Source organism: Maniola hyperantus, chromosome 18 (genome assembly GCF_902806685.2).
Source record: "Maniola hyperantus chromosome 18, iAphHyp1.2, whole genome shotgun sequence".
Taxonomy (NCBI): Eukaryota; Metazoa; Arthropoda; class Insecta; order Lepidoptera; family Nymphalidae; genus Maniola; species Maniola hyperantus.
In genome coordinates, this window is record NC_048553.1 from 11,765,704 (window position 1) to 11,785,480 (window position 19,777).

At 39.5% G+C, this 19,777-nt stretch overlaps 1 protein-coding gene across 2 annotated transcripts; it reads right to left on the bottom strand.

Moving 5' to 3' along the window:
- Positions 1-1,313: 1,313 nt before the first annotated feature.
- Positions 1,314-17,725, bottom strand: Gnpnat (glucosamine 6-phosphate N-acetyltransferase). Of its 2 annotated transcripts, XM_034978133.2 has the most exons (7): positions 17,475-17,725; positions 16,140-16,356; positions 11,209-11,336; positions 6,851-6,912; positions 6,103-6,243; positions 4,791-4,847; positions 1,314-1,591 (listed from the first exon to the last, which is right to left on the bottom strand). In XM_034978133.2, the coding sequence occupies exons 1-6, from the start codon at positions 17,502-17,504 to the stop codon at positions 4,829-4,831; spliced, it is 597 nt and encodes a 198-aa protein (XP_034834024.1). In that variant the 5' UTR covers positions 17,505-17,725; the 3' UTR covers positions 1,314-1,591; positions 4,791-4,828. The 2 variants fall into 2 exon arrangements, with proteins under 2 accessions (XP_034834024.1, XP_034834023.1); XM_034978132.2 differs by lacking the exon at positions 1,314-1,591 and having other exon boundaries at positions 1,815-4,847.
- Positions 17,726-19,777: the final 2,052 nt, after the last annotated feature.

Genomic DNA, 19,777 nt, shown 5'->3' on the forward strand with positions numbered 1-19,777 from the left:
TGATTTTTATGTAACTATACTTCCTGAGTATTTTTGTGACTAAGTATTTAATGTGACTAATTTTATCAAGACTATGTTCACGTTGTTAGGTATATCATAACATATTGCATGCTGATAGGCAGAATTTGGCTGTACCTTTTTGTTTTTGTAACATCTCCACTGTTTACCCTTATTCGCAATAAGGATTTGAAAAAAAAATTGAATTTGAGTATCATAATATAAAAATTACGACTCAGACTGTGAGTAAGATTAACTATGTTATTTTTTGTGAGCTTAGCATCTGGCGAAAATTACCACTGTCAGGAAGTGTCAGGCAGTATTGAATATTAATTATTAAGAATATTCTGTAAAGCATACATGAAAATCAGCAGTCAGACTTTAAGAAACCGCACCGCACGCCACCGCAAGCAATTCCACCCTCACCACCTGGGTTTCTGGAGCACTTCGACCACCCGTTGTGCCAGATCCTTTTTTCCACACACATGCAAACTGTGGAACCAACTCCCGTCGGCGGTGTTCCCACTAGATTACAACATGGGGTTATTCAAGGGGCGGACCAACAAATTCCTAAAAGGCCGGCAACGCATCGGTGGTTTCTCTGGTGCTGCAAATGTTCATGGGCGGCGGTAATCACTTAACATCAGGTGACCCGCCTGCTCGTTGCTCGCTATCTCTATTTAAAAAAAAGTTTGTAAATTTTCTGAATAGGTACTTTCAGTAGCTGATACCTGTAAATTGGCCCACGCCACAAGCTAGCAGATATGCGTACGTTAATACACACACTAGCACTACTCTATGTGGCACATTTTGTTTCTCAGAAAATAAGTAACGTCTGGCGACACTGGGGTCTTGCTCTTTAAGGAAGCATATCGATTGCAAGACATGTGATGACTTTCGACTATGCACTCGTCTTTATTCTAATTAACAAATACATAATTGAAGATATTATTATTTAAATTATACATTTCCAATGCTTATGAAAATTTATTATTAAATTATATATAATTTTCAGTAACTGCCATTTTGTTTTCCTTTTCCCTGTTAGTAATATCAGAGGATCCAAAATAGTTTAGCCGCATTTTAAACGAAAATACTGGTGTAAAAGTAGTACATATAAAAATAGTAAATCCATACTTAAATAATAATTGTGAAAGTGTATGTCTTTTTTACAACGCAATCGCTGATCGGGCTGATCCAGTCTTAACTAAACTGATCTGATTTGCACACAGGTCACAGGCTACTGAGATAGCTTGTATCATAGAGATATTTCTATCCCAGAAAATCAAAGTTTCAACGGTATATTTAGCAATAGTAAATCCGTGCGGACGAAGTGCGAGCATGAGCTAGTCAAAAATCGATCGAATAACATTAAAAAATTGAACAGATTTGTTTTAAATATTTATTAATAAAAACACAGGTTTATATTACTGGTAAGTAGCATCATAAATACCTACAGAAATATACGCACAACGTTAAATTTAAAAATCACAGTCACTGGTAATCACAATAGTGCAAAATGTACAATTTGGCTAATTTGATAAATCGGGCCTTATCAAGTTCAATCCAACTTTACTCCGAGGTTGAAATAAATCTGTAAAAAGCAATTATTTTAAATATAAGTATAATATTGCATACATTTTGAGATTAAAATACAATAATTGGTATTTTTCTACAGCACGGCAAGCGAAAGGTTGACTCGAGAAATATAACGCGGCGGCACTATCAATAAATCACACACTGCGCAGGTTTAAGGTCACGGTATTTAGCGGACACCAACTATACGTGTGCAAACAAATGTTAAATGAAACAAAACATTCAAGCAAAAATATTTTATTCAATAAAATGTTAGTAACACAGAATGCAGCTTAGCTTTTTAGAATCTATTAAGTACTTTGTATTAAGCTAATTTATTCACGGATATATTATAAAAGCATTAGAAAACTTTTTAGGTATAAGTACAAAATAAACAGCAAAATAAACATGGCAATAAGTACTAGGCTGCAATCAGGCAGTTATAAAATCAAGGGGTTATATCGACACAGGAAAAATAAAGAAATTTAACAGCTCAGACATTATTTTAAAAGGAATTTTGATAAAATGTAACGTTTTCATTTTAAAACTACATAAAAAAAAAACTCCAATCACAGAGAACGTAAAGAGAGGGGTTATAACCCCCCCGATTCCTACCTGTCTACAGCCCTGTATTATAAAATGTAAAATCATAATCTTATAAACTAAACACACACTTATGTGCTGGGAATCCAAATCAATTGATTACCCCATCAAATACAAAATTTTACAGTTGATCTAATTTAATAATGCCCTAGCATCAGTCCCTTGGGATTATTACATTTTTAACCGACTTCAAAAAAGGAGGAGGAATTCTGAATTCGTCGGATTATTTTTTATAAACTGTAATTATGGCCAAAATTAATAATAATTAATCAATAAATCGATAAGTTTCTACAGTGCGACAAAGCTCTTTTGGCGCGTGGCCGTTACGCAAATCGGATTAGTTCCGATATTCGCCACGTGGAAATCGGAACTACCGCCGCCATCTTGTGAAGTGTCACGCTGTACAAAATGACTCCTCACGCGCCATTTTAACTCTATGGGTCAACTGTCATGTCAAAAGTACGGTTCACATTTTAAAATGGGGACTAAAATCGTACTTTTGACATACAATTTGACACAAAGTTAAAATGGCGCGTGAGGAGTTAAATTTAACGCGTTATACATTTTTGTTAAAACAATGGGGCCGATTCTCTTGTACACAATCTCTAAACTAACAGATCTAAATCTAGTGCTATCCTTTTCCGCAAGAAACATTATGACAGGGATAGCAATAGATTTAGATATGTCATTTTAGTTTAGTTAAGAGATTGTGTCTAAGAGAATCGGCCCCAATGTTTTAATTTTATAAATAACAACGTTGCTAAGTAACTTATCGACGTAATATACAGAACAGAGAAAACACATATTAGGTACTAATTTCGGCCGTAAGAAACTAAGAGATTAGATATAATCTGAGTTTAATGCTAGGGCTAGAATTATAAACAACTGGTTCAATTAAATTAGATAATATACTCTACAACTAATATAAAAAAAAATTTAAGAGTTTATATTATGTAAAACGCAGTGTTTGATGGATAAACCAATCGACCCTGCTAACTGTACCGACACGACTACCAAGCGGTATCACAACAAACCAACATACAATGGTATTATAGGTATAGTCTGTAAAAATGACTTCTCACGAGCCATTTTAACTTTGTGTCAAATTTCATGTCAAAAGTACGATTTTAGTGCTTACAGTGCGACAAGGCTATCTTGGCGCGTGGCGAAAATCGGAACTAACGTTCTTTGTTCTTTTTTGAATATTCTAAGCCTTTGTTCTCCAACAGCGCCCCCCTGTCAATGTCATTCAAGTGCCAAGAGAGCTTTGTCGCATTGTATTTTAAAGGTGAACCGTCGCCCTACCGCGGTTGTTTGACAGCTACAATATCACGATCGCAATCATCTCTGATTGGTATATGCTCGCTCACTATTGGCCACAATGCATTGTTGCAACAAGAATCGCACAAATTCAGCCAATCAGAACAATTGAGATTGTAATAATGATTGATGCAGGTTTTAGACAATCGCCCTACAGTACTTTTGACATGACAGTTGACCCATAGAGTTAAAATGGCGCGTGAGAAATCATTTTCTACAGACTATACACATATTTTTACATAAAGCACTATTTCGATTTTCGATGGAATGATGAAAATGCGTTTCAGATAATGATAAGAAGGTTTTGATAAGAACGTTGAGTCTCGCAAATTGCTAATACGCGTGGTTTGGTAGTTTGAGGCGTACGTTGATAGACCAGTCTGTCAATCAGTCACCTTCTAGTTTCGTTGACCTCTAGCGTCAGTCAGATGTTTTATTTGCAATACATTGTAAACTTTTACAAAATTATAGGTTTTTTTGTGTTTTTTCAGTAATCATCAGTACTATCACCTGCCTTCGTTTTTGCCAGCGTTCTGGTTACATCCTGTATATTTAGAAACGTCAAAAACAGTCCTATTGTTATCTGAAACGTATGGTTATAGCACGCGACAGGTCGAGATGGCAACGCCCCGCACACCGCGTTACCCGGTGCGGGCGAGCGCGGCTAAAGTGCGGGGCGTCTCCCCGCCTCATACCCCGCGGTGTGATTACGCAAAACGTTGCCGTAGCGACAGCAACGCGACAGCAGTAGCATTGCGACAGTTCATTTGCCGTCTCTCTTCTTCTTATTTTGCTTTGTGGCTATTGCTGTCTCTCTCTAGCCGGACGTTTGACAGCAATGATCGCGAGATTAAAGGTATGATTCCGAACCACGCTGCACGCAGCAGTGCTGCCGCAACAGGGCTGTCGCGACTCTACTGGTCCCCATACAATCTCTATAAGCTTATATGAGATTACATTGCGAGCTAGGCAGCAATGTCGCGGCAGCAATGTAGCGGAACATTGCTGCCTAGGTCGGAATGTAATGTCATATAAGCTTATAGAGATTGTATGGGGACCAGTAGTGCCGCGACAGCACTGTTGCGGCAGCACTGCTGCGTGCAGCGTGGTTCGGAATCATACCTTTACGCCTGTCGCGAGATTCGTAATCACCCCGCCGGTAGCCACCTCGACCTGTGGCGGACTATATACAGGATGATGACTGATCACATAATGTTGGGGATGGTGTGTGGTGGTGGTGGTGGTGGTGGTGGTGGTGGTGATGGCCGCCGCGACGCCGCCGGTGGTGTACTTACAGTTTGGAGCGCAGGTCGGATGCCCCAGCGGCTAATTGTCAGGATGGCTCCTCGAAACTAAAACAAAACCGTACTCCATATACTAATATAATCTATATCTATATATATAAAAGGAAAAGGTGACTGACTGACTGACTGACTGAATGACTGACTGACTGACTGACTGATCTATCAACGCACAGCTCAAACTACTGGACGGATCGGGCTGAAATTTGGCATGCAGATAGCTATTATGACGTAGGCATCCGCTAAGAAAGGATTTTTGAAAATTCAACTCCTAAGGGGGTGAAATAGGGTTTTGGAATTTGTGTAGTCCACGCGGACGAAGTCGCGAGCATAAGCTAGTAGTATATAAAAGGAAAAGCTGACTGACTGAATGACTGATTTATCAACCATCACCGGCTCACTACAGAGCACGGGTCTCCTCTCAGAGTGAGAACATTATGGAGAACTCTCAGGCATGCAGGTTTCCTCAAGATGTTTTCCTTCACTGTTAAAGCAAGTGATATTTAATTCATTAAAACGCACATAACTCCGAAAAGTTAGAGGTGCGTGCCCGGCGTCGAACCCCCGACCTCCGATTAGAAGGCGGACGTCCTAACCACTAGGCTATCACAGCGTACTAGATTTATCAACGGACAACTCAAACTACTGGACGGATTATGGTGAAATTTGCCATGCAGATAGCTATTATGGCGTAGACGTCCGATAAGCATGTTTGGAAAATCAACCCCTAAGGGACAAAATAAGAGTTTGAAATTTGTGCAGTCCACGCTTGCGAAGTCGCGAGAATAAACTAGTATGTACTAATATTATGAATGCGAAAGTACGTCTGTTTGTCTGTCAGCTAGATTTTCACAGCCCATCCGTTCAACGAATTTCGACGAAATTTGGTACAGAGATAACTTGCATCCAGTGGCGTGCACAGGGTTTGAAGCCAGGGTAGGCATTAATTAGTTAGGTAGGAGCCTGTTTACTGGCAGGTCATAATGAACAATATGCATTGGGCTTTACAACTGGGGTAAGCAGTGCATTTCTGCCTCTATGACCTGCACGCTACAGCTTGCATCCCAGGTTAGGACAAAATCCCACGGGCCAAATACTTTTTTTTTAAATAGAGATAGCGAGCAAACGAGCAGGCGGGTCACCTGATGTTAAGTGATTACCGCCGCCCATGAACATTTGCAGCACCAGAGGAACCGCTGATGCGTTGCCGGCCTTCTCATTCTGAGAGAAGAGTGGAGACCCGTGCTCATTCCCACTACTGAGCACGGGTCTCCACTCAGGATGGGTTGATGATGGTTACACTGACCGCATGTTCATGGCGTTAGAGTTGCCAGGCTCAAGTTTGTAGCCGAGACTGTTGTAGAACTTCACGAGGTGGTCCTTGCAGTCCAGAGACATCTTGTAGCATCCTAGCGCCTGCGCCAATAGTGACACTGTCACCACGATCCTGGAATAAAACGAAAAACCCGGTCAAGCGCGAGTCGGAGTCACACACGAAAGGTTCCGTACCATTGTAAAAGAAATAATACTTTTATTGCGGCCATATTGAAATACTTATTATTTGTTGTTGTAGCGGCAATAGAAATACAACTCTGAAAATTTCAACTCTCTAGCTGTTACAGTTCACGAGATACAGCCCGCTGACAGACGGACGGACGGACGAACGTATTCAATATTCATCATCATCATCATGATCAACCCATTGCCGGCTCACTACAGAGCACGGGTCTCCTCTCAGAGTGAGAAGAGTTTGGCCATAGTCTACCACGCTGGCCATGTGCGGATTGGTAGACTTCACACGCCTTTGAAAATATTATGGAGAACTCTCAGGCATGCATTTTTCTCACGATGTTTTCCTTCAGCGTTAAAGCAAGCAATTACTTAAAACGCACATAACTCCGAAAAGTTAGAGCTGCATGCGCTGGATAGAACCCCCGACCTCCGATTAGAAGGCGGACGTCTTAACCACTAGGCTATTCAATATCGCTGGGCCGTAAATTGCTTTATTTCCGGCGTGGTCAGTTATGTTCTATGTAATAAAAAATGCGACTCACAATTTTCCCAATTGTTTCCCTCTATACGTATCGTTCACGACAACGTCTTCAAGGCGGCCTCGCTGAAAAATACAACAATATAATTTTAACCAAATTACATTTTCGCACTCAAAAATCTGGCAAAACTTCAAAAGTCTCGATCACCGCCGCAAGGTTGCCGGCCTATCGGTGTTTTGTAGGATTTATTTCGGAGAATGTGCGTAGGAACTTTTCCATCTTGTCCCCCCTTCACCATTTTACCACCGAACCGCAAGACGTCGGGCGAGTTTCCATCCTTATGTCGTCGACATTCCATCTACACGCACGAAACGTTTTGCGTCATCATTCCTCATACGCATGGCTAAGGTTTAGAATACTCTTCCGCGATATGTGTTTCCTACCAATTACAACCCGGGTATCTTTAAAACAAGAGTGAATAGGCATCTTCTAGGTAAACGCGTCCCATCTTAGGCCGCATCATCACTTTACATCAGGTGTGATTGTGGTCAAGCGTTTGCCTATAATGAATTTAAAAAAATCTTTGTAATATTCAATCCGAAAGGCATCGCCAAGGTCTGCATCCGTACGCAGTCGAAATCCACGGACACATACGAAGCGATTTGCCTCCTCGTTTCTCTAACTCTAACCGCTAGGATATGAAATGCCCTTCTTTACATCAGGTTTCCCCTCCAATTTTAATATGGGTATCTTCAAGTCAAAAGTGAATATGCATCTTCTAGGCAAGCGCGCTCCATCTTAGGCTTCATCATCACTTGCCAGCAAGTCTAATCAAGCACTACACTAGTCTATGGATTAAAAAAAATGAAATCTGCTTGTCTTCTACCATATTCGATATAAGATGTACATGTAACTTACCACGGAGCAGTTGTGTATGAACTTCTGTTCGATGGTGAGCGTGGCCGCGCCGATGATCTTAGCAATGCGCTTGTCTTCTATCACATTCGATATAAGATCTAGATGTAACTTACCACGGAGCAGTTGTGTATGAACTTCTGTTCGATGGTGAGCGTGGCCGCGCCGATGATCTTAGCAATGCGCTTGTCTTCTATCACATTCGATATAAGATCTAGATGTAACTTACCACGGAGCAGTTGTGTATGAACTTCTGTTCGATGGTGAGCGTGGCCGCGCCGATGATCTTAGCAATGCGCTTGTCTTCTATCACATTCGATATAAGATCTAGATGTAACTTACCACGGAGCAGTTGTGTATGAACTTCTGTTCGATGGTGAGCGTGGCCGCGCCGATGATCTTAGCAATGCGCTTGTCTTCTATCACATTCGATATAAGATCTAGATGTAACTTACCACGGAGCAGTTGTGTATGAACTTCTGTTCGATGGTGAGCGTGGCCGCGCCGATGATCTTAGCAATGCGCTTGTCTTCTATCACATTCGATATAAGATCTAGATGTAACTTACCACGGAGCAGTTGTGTATGAACTTCTGTTCGATGGTGAGCGTGGCCGCGCCGATGATCTTAGCAATGCGCTTGTCTTCTATCACATTCGATATAAGATCTAGATGTAACTTACCACGGAGCAGTTGTGTATGAACTTCTGTTCGATGGTGAGCGTGGCCGCGCCGATGATCTTAGCAATGCGCTTGTCTTCTATCACATTCGATATAAGATCTAGATGTAACTTACCACGGAGCAGTTGTGTATGAACTTCTGTTCGATGGTGAGCGTGGCCGCGCCGATGATCTTAGCAATGCGCTTGTCTTCTATCACATTCGATATAAGATCTAGATGTAACTTACCACGGAGCAGTTGTGTATGAACTTCTGTTCGATGGTGAGCGTGGCCGCGCCGATGATCTTAGCAATGCGCTTGTCTTCTATCACATTCGATATAAGATCTAGATGTAACTTACCACGGAGCAGTTGTGTATGAACTTCTGTTCGATGGTGAGCGTGGCCGCGCCGATGATCTTAGCAATGCGCTTGTCTTCTATCACATTCGATATAAGATCTAGATGTAACTTACCACGGAGCAGTTGTGTATGAACTTCTGTTCGATGGTGAGCGTGGCCGCGCCGATGATCTTAGCAATGCGCTTGTCTTCTATCACATTCGATATAAGATCTAGATGTAACTTACCACGGAGCAGTTGTGTATGAACTTCTGTTCGATGGTGAGCGTGGCCGCGGCGATGATCTTAGCAATGCGCTTGTCTTCTATCACATTCGATATAAGATCTAGATGTAACTTACCACGGAGCAGTTGTGTATGAACTTCTGTTCGATGGTGAGCGTGGCCGCGCCGATGATCTTAGCAATGCGCTTGTCTTCTATCACATTCGATATAAGATCTAGATGTAACTTACCACGGAGCAGTTGTGTATGAACTTCTGTTCGATGGTGAGCGTGGCCGCGCCGATGATCTTAGCAATGCGCTTGTCTTCTATCACATTCGATATAAGATCTAGATGTAACTTACCACGGAGCAGTTGTGTATGAACTTCTGTTCGATGGTGAGCGTGGCCGCGCCGATGATCTTAGCAATGCGCTTGTCTTCTATCACATTCGATATAAGATCTAGATGTAACTTACCACGGAGCAGTTGTGTATGAACTTCTGTTCGATGGTGAGCGTGGCCGCGCCGATGATCTTAGCAATGCGCTTGTCTTCTATCACATTCGATATAAGATCTAGATGTAACTTACCAAGGAGCAGTTGTGTATGAACTTCTGTTCGATGGTGAGCGTGGCCGCGCCGATGATCTTAGCAATGCGCTTGTCTTCTATCACATTCGATATAAGATCTAGATGTAACTTACCACGGAGCAGTTGTGTATGAACTTCTGTTCGATGGTGAGCGTGGCCGCGCCGATGATCTTAGCAATGCGCTTGTCTTCTATCACATTCGATATAAGATCTAGATGTAACTTACCACGGAGCAGTTGTGTATGAACTTCTGTTCGATGGTGAGCGTGGCCGCGCCGATGATCTTAGCAATGCGCTTGTCTTCTATCACATTCGATATAAGATCTAGATGTAACTTACCACGGAGCAGTTGTGTATGAACTTCTGTTCGATGGTGAGCGTGGCCGCGCCGATGATCTTAGCAATGCGCTTGTCTTCTATCACATTCGATATAAGATCTAGATGTAACTTACCACGGAGCAGTTGTGTATGAACTTCTGTTCGATGGTGAGCGTGGCCGCGCCGATGATCTTAGCAATGCGCTTGTCTTCTATCACATTCGATATAAGATCTAGATGTAACTTACCACGGAGCAGTTGTGTATGAACTTCTGTTCGATGGTGAGCGTGGCCGCGCCGATGATCTTAGCAATGCGCTTGTCTTCTATCACATTCGATATAAGATCTAGATGTAACTTACCACGGAGCAGTTGTGTATGAACTTCTGTTCGATGGTGAGCGTGGCCGCGCCGATGATCTTAGCAATGCGCTTGTCTTCTATCACATTCGATATAAGATCTAGATGTAACTTACCACGGAGCAGTTGTGTATGAACTTCTGTTCGATGGTGAGCGTGGCCGCGCCGATGATCTTAGCAATGCGCTTGTCTTCTATCACATTCGATATAAGATCTAGATGTAACTTACCACGGAGCAGTTGTGTATGAACTTCTGTTCGATGGTGAGCGTGGCCGCGCCGATGATCTTAGCAATGCGCTTGTCTTCTATCACATTCGATATAAGATCTAGATGTAACTTACCACGGAGCAGTTGTGTATGAACTTCTGTTCGATGGTGAGCGTGGCCGCGCCGATGATCTTAGCAATGCGCTTGTCTTCTATCACATTCGATATAAGATCTAGATGTAACTTACCACGGAGCAGTTGTGTATGAACTTCTGTTCGATGGTGAGCGTGGCCGCGCCGATGATCTTAGCAATGCGCTTGTCTTCTATCACATTCGATATAAGATCTAGATGTAACTTACCACGGAGCAGTTGTGTATGAACTTCTGTTCGATGGTGAGCGTGGCCGCGCCGATGATCTTAGCAATGCGCTTGTCTTCTATCACATTCGATATAAGATCTAGATGTAACTTACCACGGAGCAGTTGTGTATGAACTTCTGTTCGATGGTGAGCGTGGCCGCGCCGATGATCTTAGCAATGCGCTTGTCTTCTATCACATTCGATATAAGATCTAGATGTAACTTACCACGGAGCAGTTGTGTATGAACTTCTGTTCGATGGTGAGCGTGGCCGCGCCGATGATCTTAGCAATGCGCTTGTCTTCTATCACATTCGATATAAGATCTAGATGTAACTTACCACGGAGCAGTTGTGTATGAACTTCTGTTCGATGGTGAGCGTGGCCGCGCCGATGATCTTAGCAATGCGCTTGTCTTCTATCACATTCGATATAAGATCTAGATGTAACTTACCACGGAGCAGTTGTGTATGAACTTCTGTTCGATGGTGAGCGTGGCCGCGCCGATGATCTTAGCAATGCGCTTGTCTTCTATCACTGTGACGTAATATCCGCCCGAAGCCTTCATTTGCGTGAAGCGCTCTGAAATTAAAAAAAAATGTTGACTTATTGCGTAGATAGAGTAATAAAGGTAGATGCAGGAACGTTTGCTTTCTCATTCGCACTAAAAAGAGAGCACAGATAAAGTTACTAATGTGATAAACAGAGACGCAGCTAACCTATTTTTTGTCCCTTATCGTGTAACTGGGTTTTTTCAAGAATACATACAAGAAGTTACAAAACAAACTTTGAGAATAGGCTACTTGAAACTTTTTTAAAGTTGGTCTTAAATGGTTAATATTTGTCCTATTATATCAAAAAAATTAACACTATATTTTATTGCGCCCTAAAAACCATAAAACTTTAATTTAAAAATATATTTTTCTTAGACAGGTGAAAACACTGTCGGCCATGTTTGGCCGATAGATTATCTGTGCTCTGACGTCATGCATTTGTAAACAACAGCATAACCTCCCAAAGTTAATAAACATGACTTCTATTATACTAGTTTACATGAAAAATATAGTAATTATCGTTATTGTATCATCCGAGAATGTAAAAAACGCATCGATAAAGACCACAGGAAAGTTGTGGATTAGAGTGCCCAGTGAAATAAATATACGTAACACGCGAAGACTTGCTTAAAGGGATCCTATATGACTAACGACTTCAACCCAAATTTATTTTTGCAAAGATCACTTTGTTGTAAGTCTTGCTTAATAACTTATTCAATTTATAAAGAGAAAACGATATTTTTTTACGTTTACTATGAGTTTTTAGAAATATATAAAAACTAGCTTATGCTCGTGACTTCGCCCGCGTGGACTTCATAAATTTCAAACCTCCATTTAACCCACTCAGAGGTGGAATTTCAAAAAATCCTTTCCTAGTGGATACCTTCTCTTTACTTACAAAGAACACACCCACCAAATTTCATGTATCTAGGATCAGCTGTTTAGATGTTTAGGCTGTGCGTTGATATATAAGTTAGTCACGAGTCTAAATTTTATATATATGGATACTACGTTAGTCCCCGCGTCACATCGGGATGACATTTCTTTGTTTACATATTTAATGACGTCACATCATGGCTGACAGCGTTTTCTGCGTTTCAAATAAAAATAAAAACTGTATTTTTTTAAATTGGATTTATATATCCATCCTGCGTTTTTAATAATTGTTATTGATATATTTCGTTGTCTTAAGCAAAATACTATAATAAATAATCATTTATTGGACGAAATTAGATATGAGTCAAGTAGCCTATTCCTGGCGTAATTGTATTTCTCATGAGTTATTTACTTGTTTTCACATAAAAAACGTTTAATACAAATATTGTTGATCAGTTAATACAAATATTGACTACTAAACAATGGTAATAATTGTCGTGTTATTCATCGTTACGTCGTGCTATCGCTATCTCATACGCGGTTACACAGTAGGTACTTAAATCTAACTATTATTCTATCTACGACTTATTGACTTTTTTATTCAAATACAAGGTTTTGTAAAAAACATCTAATAGTTTGTGCTGAGCTCAGAACAAGGACTATTAGAAGTAGTCCTATTGTGACACTTACTGTTAGAGCGAGATAGCTAAATGCATTTAAGCTCTTATTAGAACGTGACAAAATGATTATGTTTTGTCCTTATCACCGTGGCCACTTTTTTTTGTATGCCAAAACGTATTTTTACGTGAGACGTTGGCAAACAACGCGAAGTGAGGTTATGTTGACACAAGTATTTTATAGAAATAATTAATTTGTTTTGTTGTTTTTTGTTTTTGAAGTTATTGTGAAATGGTGGGTTGCAGTATACTAGGCTACAATAGCCGAAGCGAACGTAAAATAGACGGAATAACATTTCACAAGTAAGTACCTCTGCTTGAGCGAGAGGGACTGAGGGGGCCACGCAAGTTGCATATCTGGACATATCTGTGGTGCTGAGCAAGGTGAGTGCTCTTAGGGTTGGCGCATTTTCGGCAAAATTTGTCCGTGTCGTTGCCAGGTGAAAAAAAGGCAGACGACGTCTGCATGAACGAGGGAGGGAAGAGGAGTCGAGGGAGTCCGAGTCGGAGATTTGGGGAGTCAGAATTATGTGTATTTTAAATATAGTTGAAAAAAGACCTCATGAGGAACCTGCAATTTGCATGTCCGAACGGCTTGGGCGGTAATTAGGCGCGGCCGAAGCCTTACCAGTTTCCCACTCGACAAGACCAGAGATAATTTAGAACAAATTCCCAAATTGCTCCTGCAGAGAATCAAACCCGAGACCTCGAACTTATAGGACCGCAGCGCTCACCATTGCGCCAGGGAGGTCGTTGTATCGTCGGGTTTTTAGTATTTGAACTTTATCTTGTTGTATCTATTAATCTATAATTATGTACCTATAAACTAATAAAAAACCGGCCAAGTGCGAGTCAGGCTCGCGCACCGAGGGTTCCGTACCATAGTCGTATTTTTCGACATTTTGCAGGATAATTCAAAAACTATGATGCATAAAAATAAATAAAAGTCTGTTTTAGAATGCTCAGGTAAAGCCCTACATATGATACACCACTTGATATACTTAGTTAGTTTACTTCGAAAATTGAAAATACTAATGTTCATGGCCACAATTAAATTTTTTTGTGTGATTTAACCACAAATTCACGGTTTTCAGATTATTCCCCATAAGTCTGCTATAAGACCTACCTACTTGCCAAATTTCATGATTCTATGTAGGTCAACGGGAAGTACCCTATAGGTTTCTTGACAGACCGACAGACAGATAGACAACAAAGTGATCCTTATAGGATCCATTCCATTTTTCCTTTAGAGGTACGGAACCCTAAAAATCTACGTAATTCACTGTCGGTTTGTTATAAAGCAAGTATGTACCCATTACAAAATATGTAATGACTAAATGATAAGAAAAGTGATACCTACGAAATACGTACTTACATCATAAGTGTTTTAATTTCATTTTTAGAAATTATATATATCGCTCTATTATAGTTCACTACGTCCATTATTGAAAAATCCATTGTAGCCTAGTGGTTAAGACGTCCGCCTCCTATTCGGGAGGTCGGAGATTCGATCCCGCGTATACATCTCTAACTTTCAAATTTTTGTACGTTTTAAGCAACTAAATATCAACGTCACTGAGGTTGCATTGGTGCTAAAGCACCACTGAATCGGTGCTATTTTGTTTGTTCAATAGCCCTGTCCATACGAAGTAATATATAAGTCAATGGTATGAATAGTATGTAAAAGTAAAAAATTCTTGGTCATGCACTAATTAGCAAATAGGTATTTTAAATTTTAATACAGTGATGCTGTTAGAAACGTTTATTTTAATTAGTTTACCATATTAAAATACTTTCAAAGAAAACTCTGAGATACAGTTTTCAAGATAATATTACAAACTCTACTCTACAAATATTACGACTCACAAAGGCAGGGTCCCGTACCATTGTACAAGATATAAGTTTGTTACTTTAAATTTTTTAGGGTTCCGTACCTCAAAAGGAATAAAGGTACCCTTATAGGATTTGTCCGTCGTATCTGTCAAGAAAACCTATAAGGTACTTCCTGTTGACCTAGAATCATGAAATTTGGTAGGTATTATAGCACAAATAAAGGAATAAATCTTAAAACCGAGAATTTGTGGTTACATCATAAAAAAATTATTAAAATGTGTACATGAACAAATAATTAGTATTTTCAATATTCAAAGTAAGATAACTATACCAAGTGGGGTATCATATGAACGGGCTTTACCTGTATATTACTTTGAAAATTGAAAATACTAATTATTAGTTCATGACCACAATTAAATTTGTTTTGTATGATGTTACCACAAATTCACATTTTTCAGATTTCAGATGTCTGCTATAAGACCCACCTACCTGCCAAATTTCATTAATTCTAGGTCAACGGGAAGTACCCTGTCGATTTCCTGACAGACAGACAACAAAGTGATCCTATAAGGGTTCCGTTTTTCCTTTTGAGATACGGAACCCTAAAAAATGGTAATTACTATGCATTACATGACATATATTTCACATGCTCAACACTGAGCATGTACAAAACCAGTTCTAAATGTCATTATACTACACCTATACTAGTTTGAAAGGTCAAAGTTTCATGTCAGATGTCCTTTTTTATATCCTTTTATACAAATTATGGTAGACAGGATTATATTATTAACTAGATGATGCCCGCGACTTCGTCCGCATGGATTTAGGGTTTCCGTCCTATTTTAGCAATATTAAAAAGGAAAGGATGCAGATACTCTAAAGGACAATGACAGAATTTCTATAGAACCATAACCCATTTTATTATATAGAAGTCGTTTACATGTATGCTTTATGGAGCATTTTGTTGCTGTTTCATCACTGATAAGTGATAACTAAACATAGGATTTAACACCTCTAGAACTTGCGGTTTTTCATTAAATCTAAGATTGAGCCACAATGATTCTAGGTTATATGCAATTTACCTATAATATTGTGAAACTAATAAAAACATCTGCAAGTTTAAAATCACAATTTTCATAAATAATAAATAAAATAATAGTGGTTATTATATTGTGTGTAAATTGGTGGGTCAGGATCTGCCATTTCTCCTTTAGTTTAGAGAAAAACAAACTGAACTGAATCAACGCCAATGTGGATAAATAGAGTCCCCTAAAGTCAGCTATAAGATCTACCTACCTGCCAAATTTCATGATTCTAGGTCAACAGGAAGTACCCTGTAGATTTCTTGACAGACCGACAGTCAGACAGACAGACGGACAAACAACCAGACGGACAGACAACAAAGTGATTTTTTGAGGTACGGAAGCCTAAAAAAAAATACTAACCATCAAATTGTTTCCTGGTGATATCGCCTGTGCTCGTCAACTGACTAAGCAGTTGCAGGAAGCCTTTATCAAAATCAGCTCGCTGGAGTGGCCTCACAACCATCCAGTCCTCTCCGGGCTGTGCTGCGCTGATCTGAGGACTGAACCGAGCAGGACTCCGTCTGAAGTCCAGCTTCTGAAGAATATCTGGTTGGTAGAGGTACTCCGAGTTTGAATCCTGTAAATTATAGTTATTTATACCAAAAAACCGGCCAAGTGTGAGTCAGACTCACGCACCGAGGGTTCCATACTACAGTCATATTTTTTCGACATTTTGCATGATAATTCAAAAACCATGATGCATAAACATAAATAAAAATCTTTTTTTAAATGCACACATGAAGGCCTTTCATATGATATCCCACTTGATATAGTTATCTTACTTCGAAAATTGAAAATACTAATTATTAGTTCATGACCACAATTTAATTTTTTTTGGTGATGTAACCACAAATTTTCAGTTTTCGGATATCACCCTTTACTTGTGCTAGACCTACCTACCTGGCCATGATTTCAGGTCAACAGGGAATACTTTAAAGATTTCTTGAGAGACACAATAGATTGGTAGACAGACAACGAAGTGATCATATAAAGATTCCTTTTGAGATACATAAAACAGTAAAAAAAATTGCATTATAGGTATATGGGCTACACATCTAGATAGTAAATAGTAGCACTAGGCAAGAAATTAATATTATTACTATTTATAATAGACTAAGCAGTAAGCAGCTTTTGCTGATGCGTCTATATCAGAAGTGCTTTGAGTTTTCCAAATTCTTGTAACAGAGCTTGACATAATCACATCCGAAAGCAGGATTTAGACTAGCAAGATCTTCTTGCAACTTATTCCGCAAGTATTTGCAGAATTGTTTACACTATGAGCAATATTGTACATGTATATACATTTGTGACTTGCGGCAAGTCCAGCAAGTTTTGTAACTTGAGTGTGCTTGACGTGATTGTTTACACGGCAGAAGTAGCTTGCGGAAGTCAACTTCTGCAAGTTTTGTTGCTAATCTAAACCTTGCTTTAGACAATTTATTCCATGCACCTATGAACAACTCTGTTGGTCAGAAAGTGTTGTAATGGATTTGACAATGCCATGATATGGAACTACAATATCAATATATTAGAGAGAGAATAGTGTAGAGGTCCCGAAGAAATTAGATTTTTAAATAAAAAAAGCGAGCCGCACTTGATGTTAAGTGATTATCGCCGCCTATGAACATTTGCAACACCAGAAGAATCGCCAATGCGTTGCTGGCTTTTCAAGAATTTAAATATTTAAGTAATTACCTCATTACTATGTCGCTTCTCCAAACCCATGATGTCTGTGAATCCGAGAATATGTTATGAAGAATATTTTTATAGAACTCCTACAACACTGCTATTCCATTATTGAAGAAAAAACCATAGAAGAGTGGCGCGCGCAAACACGGTTCACAGAAATAAGAATGCCTACTATAGGTACCTAATTATTCTACTTTTGTTCGCGTCGCGTGGCAGCTAGGAAGTAACTAAGGAATGTCGCGGTCAGCTTATTGATTGGTTGCATTAGTCAATGTAAGATTTGGATTGCGAAATAAAGCCATTGGTCTGCCACAAGTCCTTCCAGTATATAATATAATGTACTTTGTGAAGTCCACTACCAAAAGTGAAAGTAAATTGGTAAAATTCCAACAGCAGGTATGTCGACAAGCCGAGGTGTAGGTTTTGTATATCATTAGTATATAATATAATGTTAATCACAATTCACACGTTAAGTTACTCATTATTAAAAATAAGTTTAATTATTATTTAATCATTGAGAAAGGGCACTTGTCAGTCATGTTTGCTCTATGTCTCCCTATATACACTGTAGTCTGTGCTCTAAGTCACCTCTATGTTATGTGCCCTATATATTATAATACTCTTTGGTTATGTGTGTGGTTATGTCAATGTCAACGAGCGATGTCAAGAAGTGTCAATTACTGTGAATTGGTAGGTACCTAAAATCATTCATCTAAGGTAGGTACCTAATCATTCATCCAAGGTGAATTGTGATGTGCTTTGCACAGACCATGGTACCATATGGTACTTTCATCGATGTATGCTTTGCATTTGAGTTTGCAAAGGCCAAAGGCTTTTGAATTCTAATTTCTATCTCTATGCTTTTGCACAAGCGTGGCACAAGCTTCAAAATCATTTATTGTCCGTTCATCGTAACTTGACGCGTAAAAATATGTTGGCACCATTGCAACTCACACAATAATAAGTCCTAATTTCTAAGGAATAAAGCAAACAAAGTAACAATGGTGCCAATTATCACGCGTCAAGTTACGATGAACGGACTATACAGATGAACGGAGTATTTATATACTCAAATACTCTTAAGTATTTCAATTCAATTTTATTATATGGCGCGCGGCTGCACGAAACGGGCGCAATTGACTTCGCCAATGTCGTGTGGAATTGAAGATACTCTTAAGTATTTAAAAAATAGTTTAAACCTCAAAGTGATCTGTGTCAAAGTGACATTTTGACCACAGATTATCTATCTGACAGCTGATTTCTACGCGTAGACGGAGTAAAAAATCTAGACAAAGGAACGTTTGCTTTCTCATTCACACTAAAAAGAGAGCACAGATAAAGTTACTAATGAGATAAACAGAGACGCAGCTAACCTATGTTTTGTCCCTTATCGTGTAACAGATTTTTTCAAGGAATACAACTTTAGTTGCAAAACAAACTTTGAGAATTCGTGGCGCCATTGTATTTCTCATTAGTTATTTACTTGTTTTCACATAAAAAACGTTTAATACAAATATTGTTGAGCGGTTTATACAAATGACTACTAAACAATAGCAATTTATTGTCGTGTTATTCATCGTTACGTCGCGCTATCTCACACGCGGTTACACAGTACTTTAGTCTAGCTTTTTTAATCGGTATGCGTTTCGACGGTTTTCACCATAGCATGGATATATAGAGAGTTGCCCTAATGTCCTTCCTATAGAAAATAGTTGATATTATTATTATTTGTTGTAGGGCACCCCGCACCGGGATAGCGCGGAGGCTGTGCGGGTATGCGGGGCGTTCCCGAGCCATCTGTTTCATTGATTTTGACGAAATTTGGTACAGAAATAGCTTGCATCCCGGAGACGATAGGTAGACTACTTTTTATTCCGAAAAACCAAAGAATTCCCATGGGATTTTAAACACCCTAAACCCACGTGGACGGCATTTTCTATAATGATCATATCCATTCAATTTATTTATCCACTTGATAGCAAAAAAAATAACTAAGTAGTTTTTAAAGCTTTCCAAAAAGAAATATTTTAAAATCAACCAATGAAGCAGCAATGTAGAACCAATCAATGTCAAATGAGATTGGTGGCTATCATTTAGTTTAGAGAATCACCCCGCTGCAGCCACTCGTTAGGCTGTCACTGTCACCAACTTGGTACTAGTTGATATTTCTATGGACAGTGCTTAGGTACTACTACTACAACACATAGCCAGTGGTTAAGTATTTCATATTCATTTATTTGCGATCATGTACAGTTGGATAGTGGACGCTTGAAGGCCGGACCGCACTACATCAGCGCTGCGCAACGCGT

Bases quoted from the DNA above. Each gene is read 5' to 3' on its own strand.
- Gnpnat (XM_034978133.2), bottom strand. From the start codon at position 17,504: ATGGGTTTGGAGAAGCGACATAGTAATGAG. The intron at 6,913-11,208 runs GTAAGTTACATC...TGTATTTTTCAG, and splicing joins TCATACACAACTGCTCCGTG to CGAGGCCGCCTTGAAGACGT. The intron at 6,244-6,850 runs GTGAGTCGCATT...GTTTTATTCCAG, and splicing joins GGGAAACAATTGGGAAAATT to GATCGTGGTGACAGTGTCAC.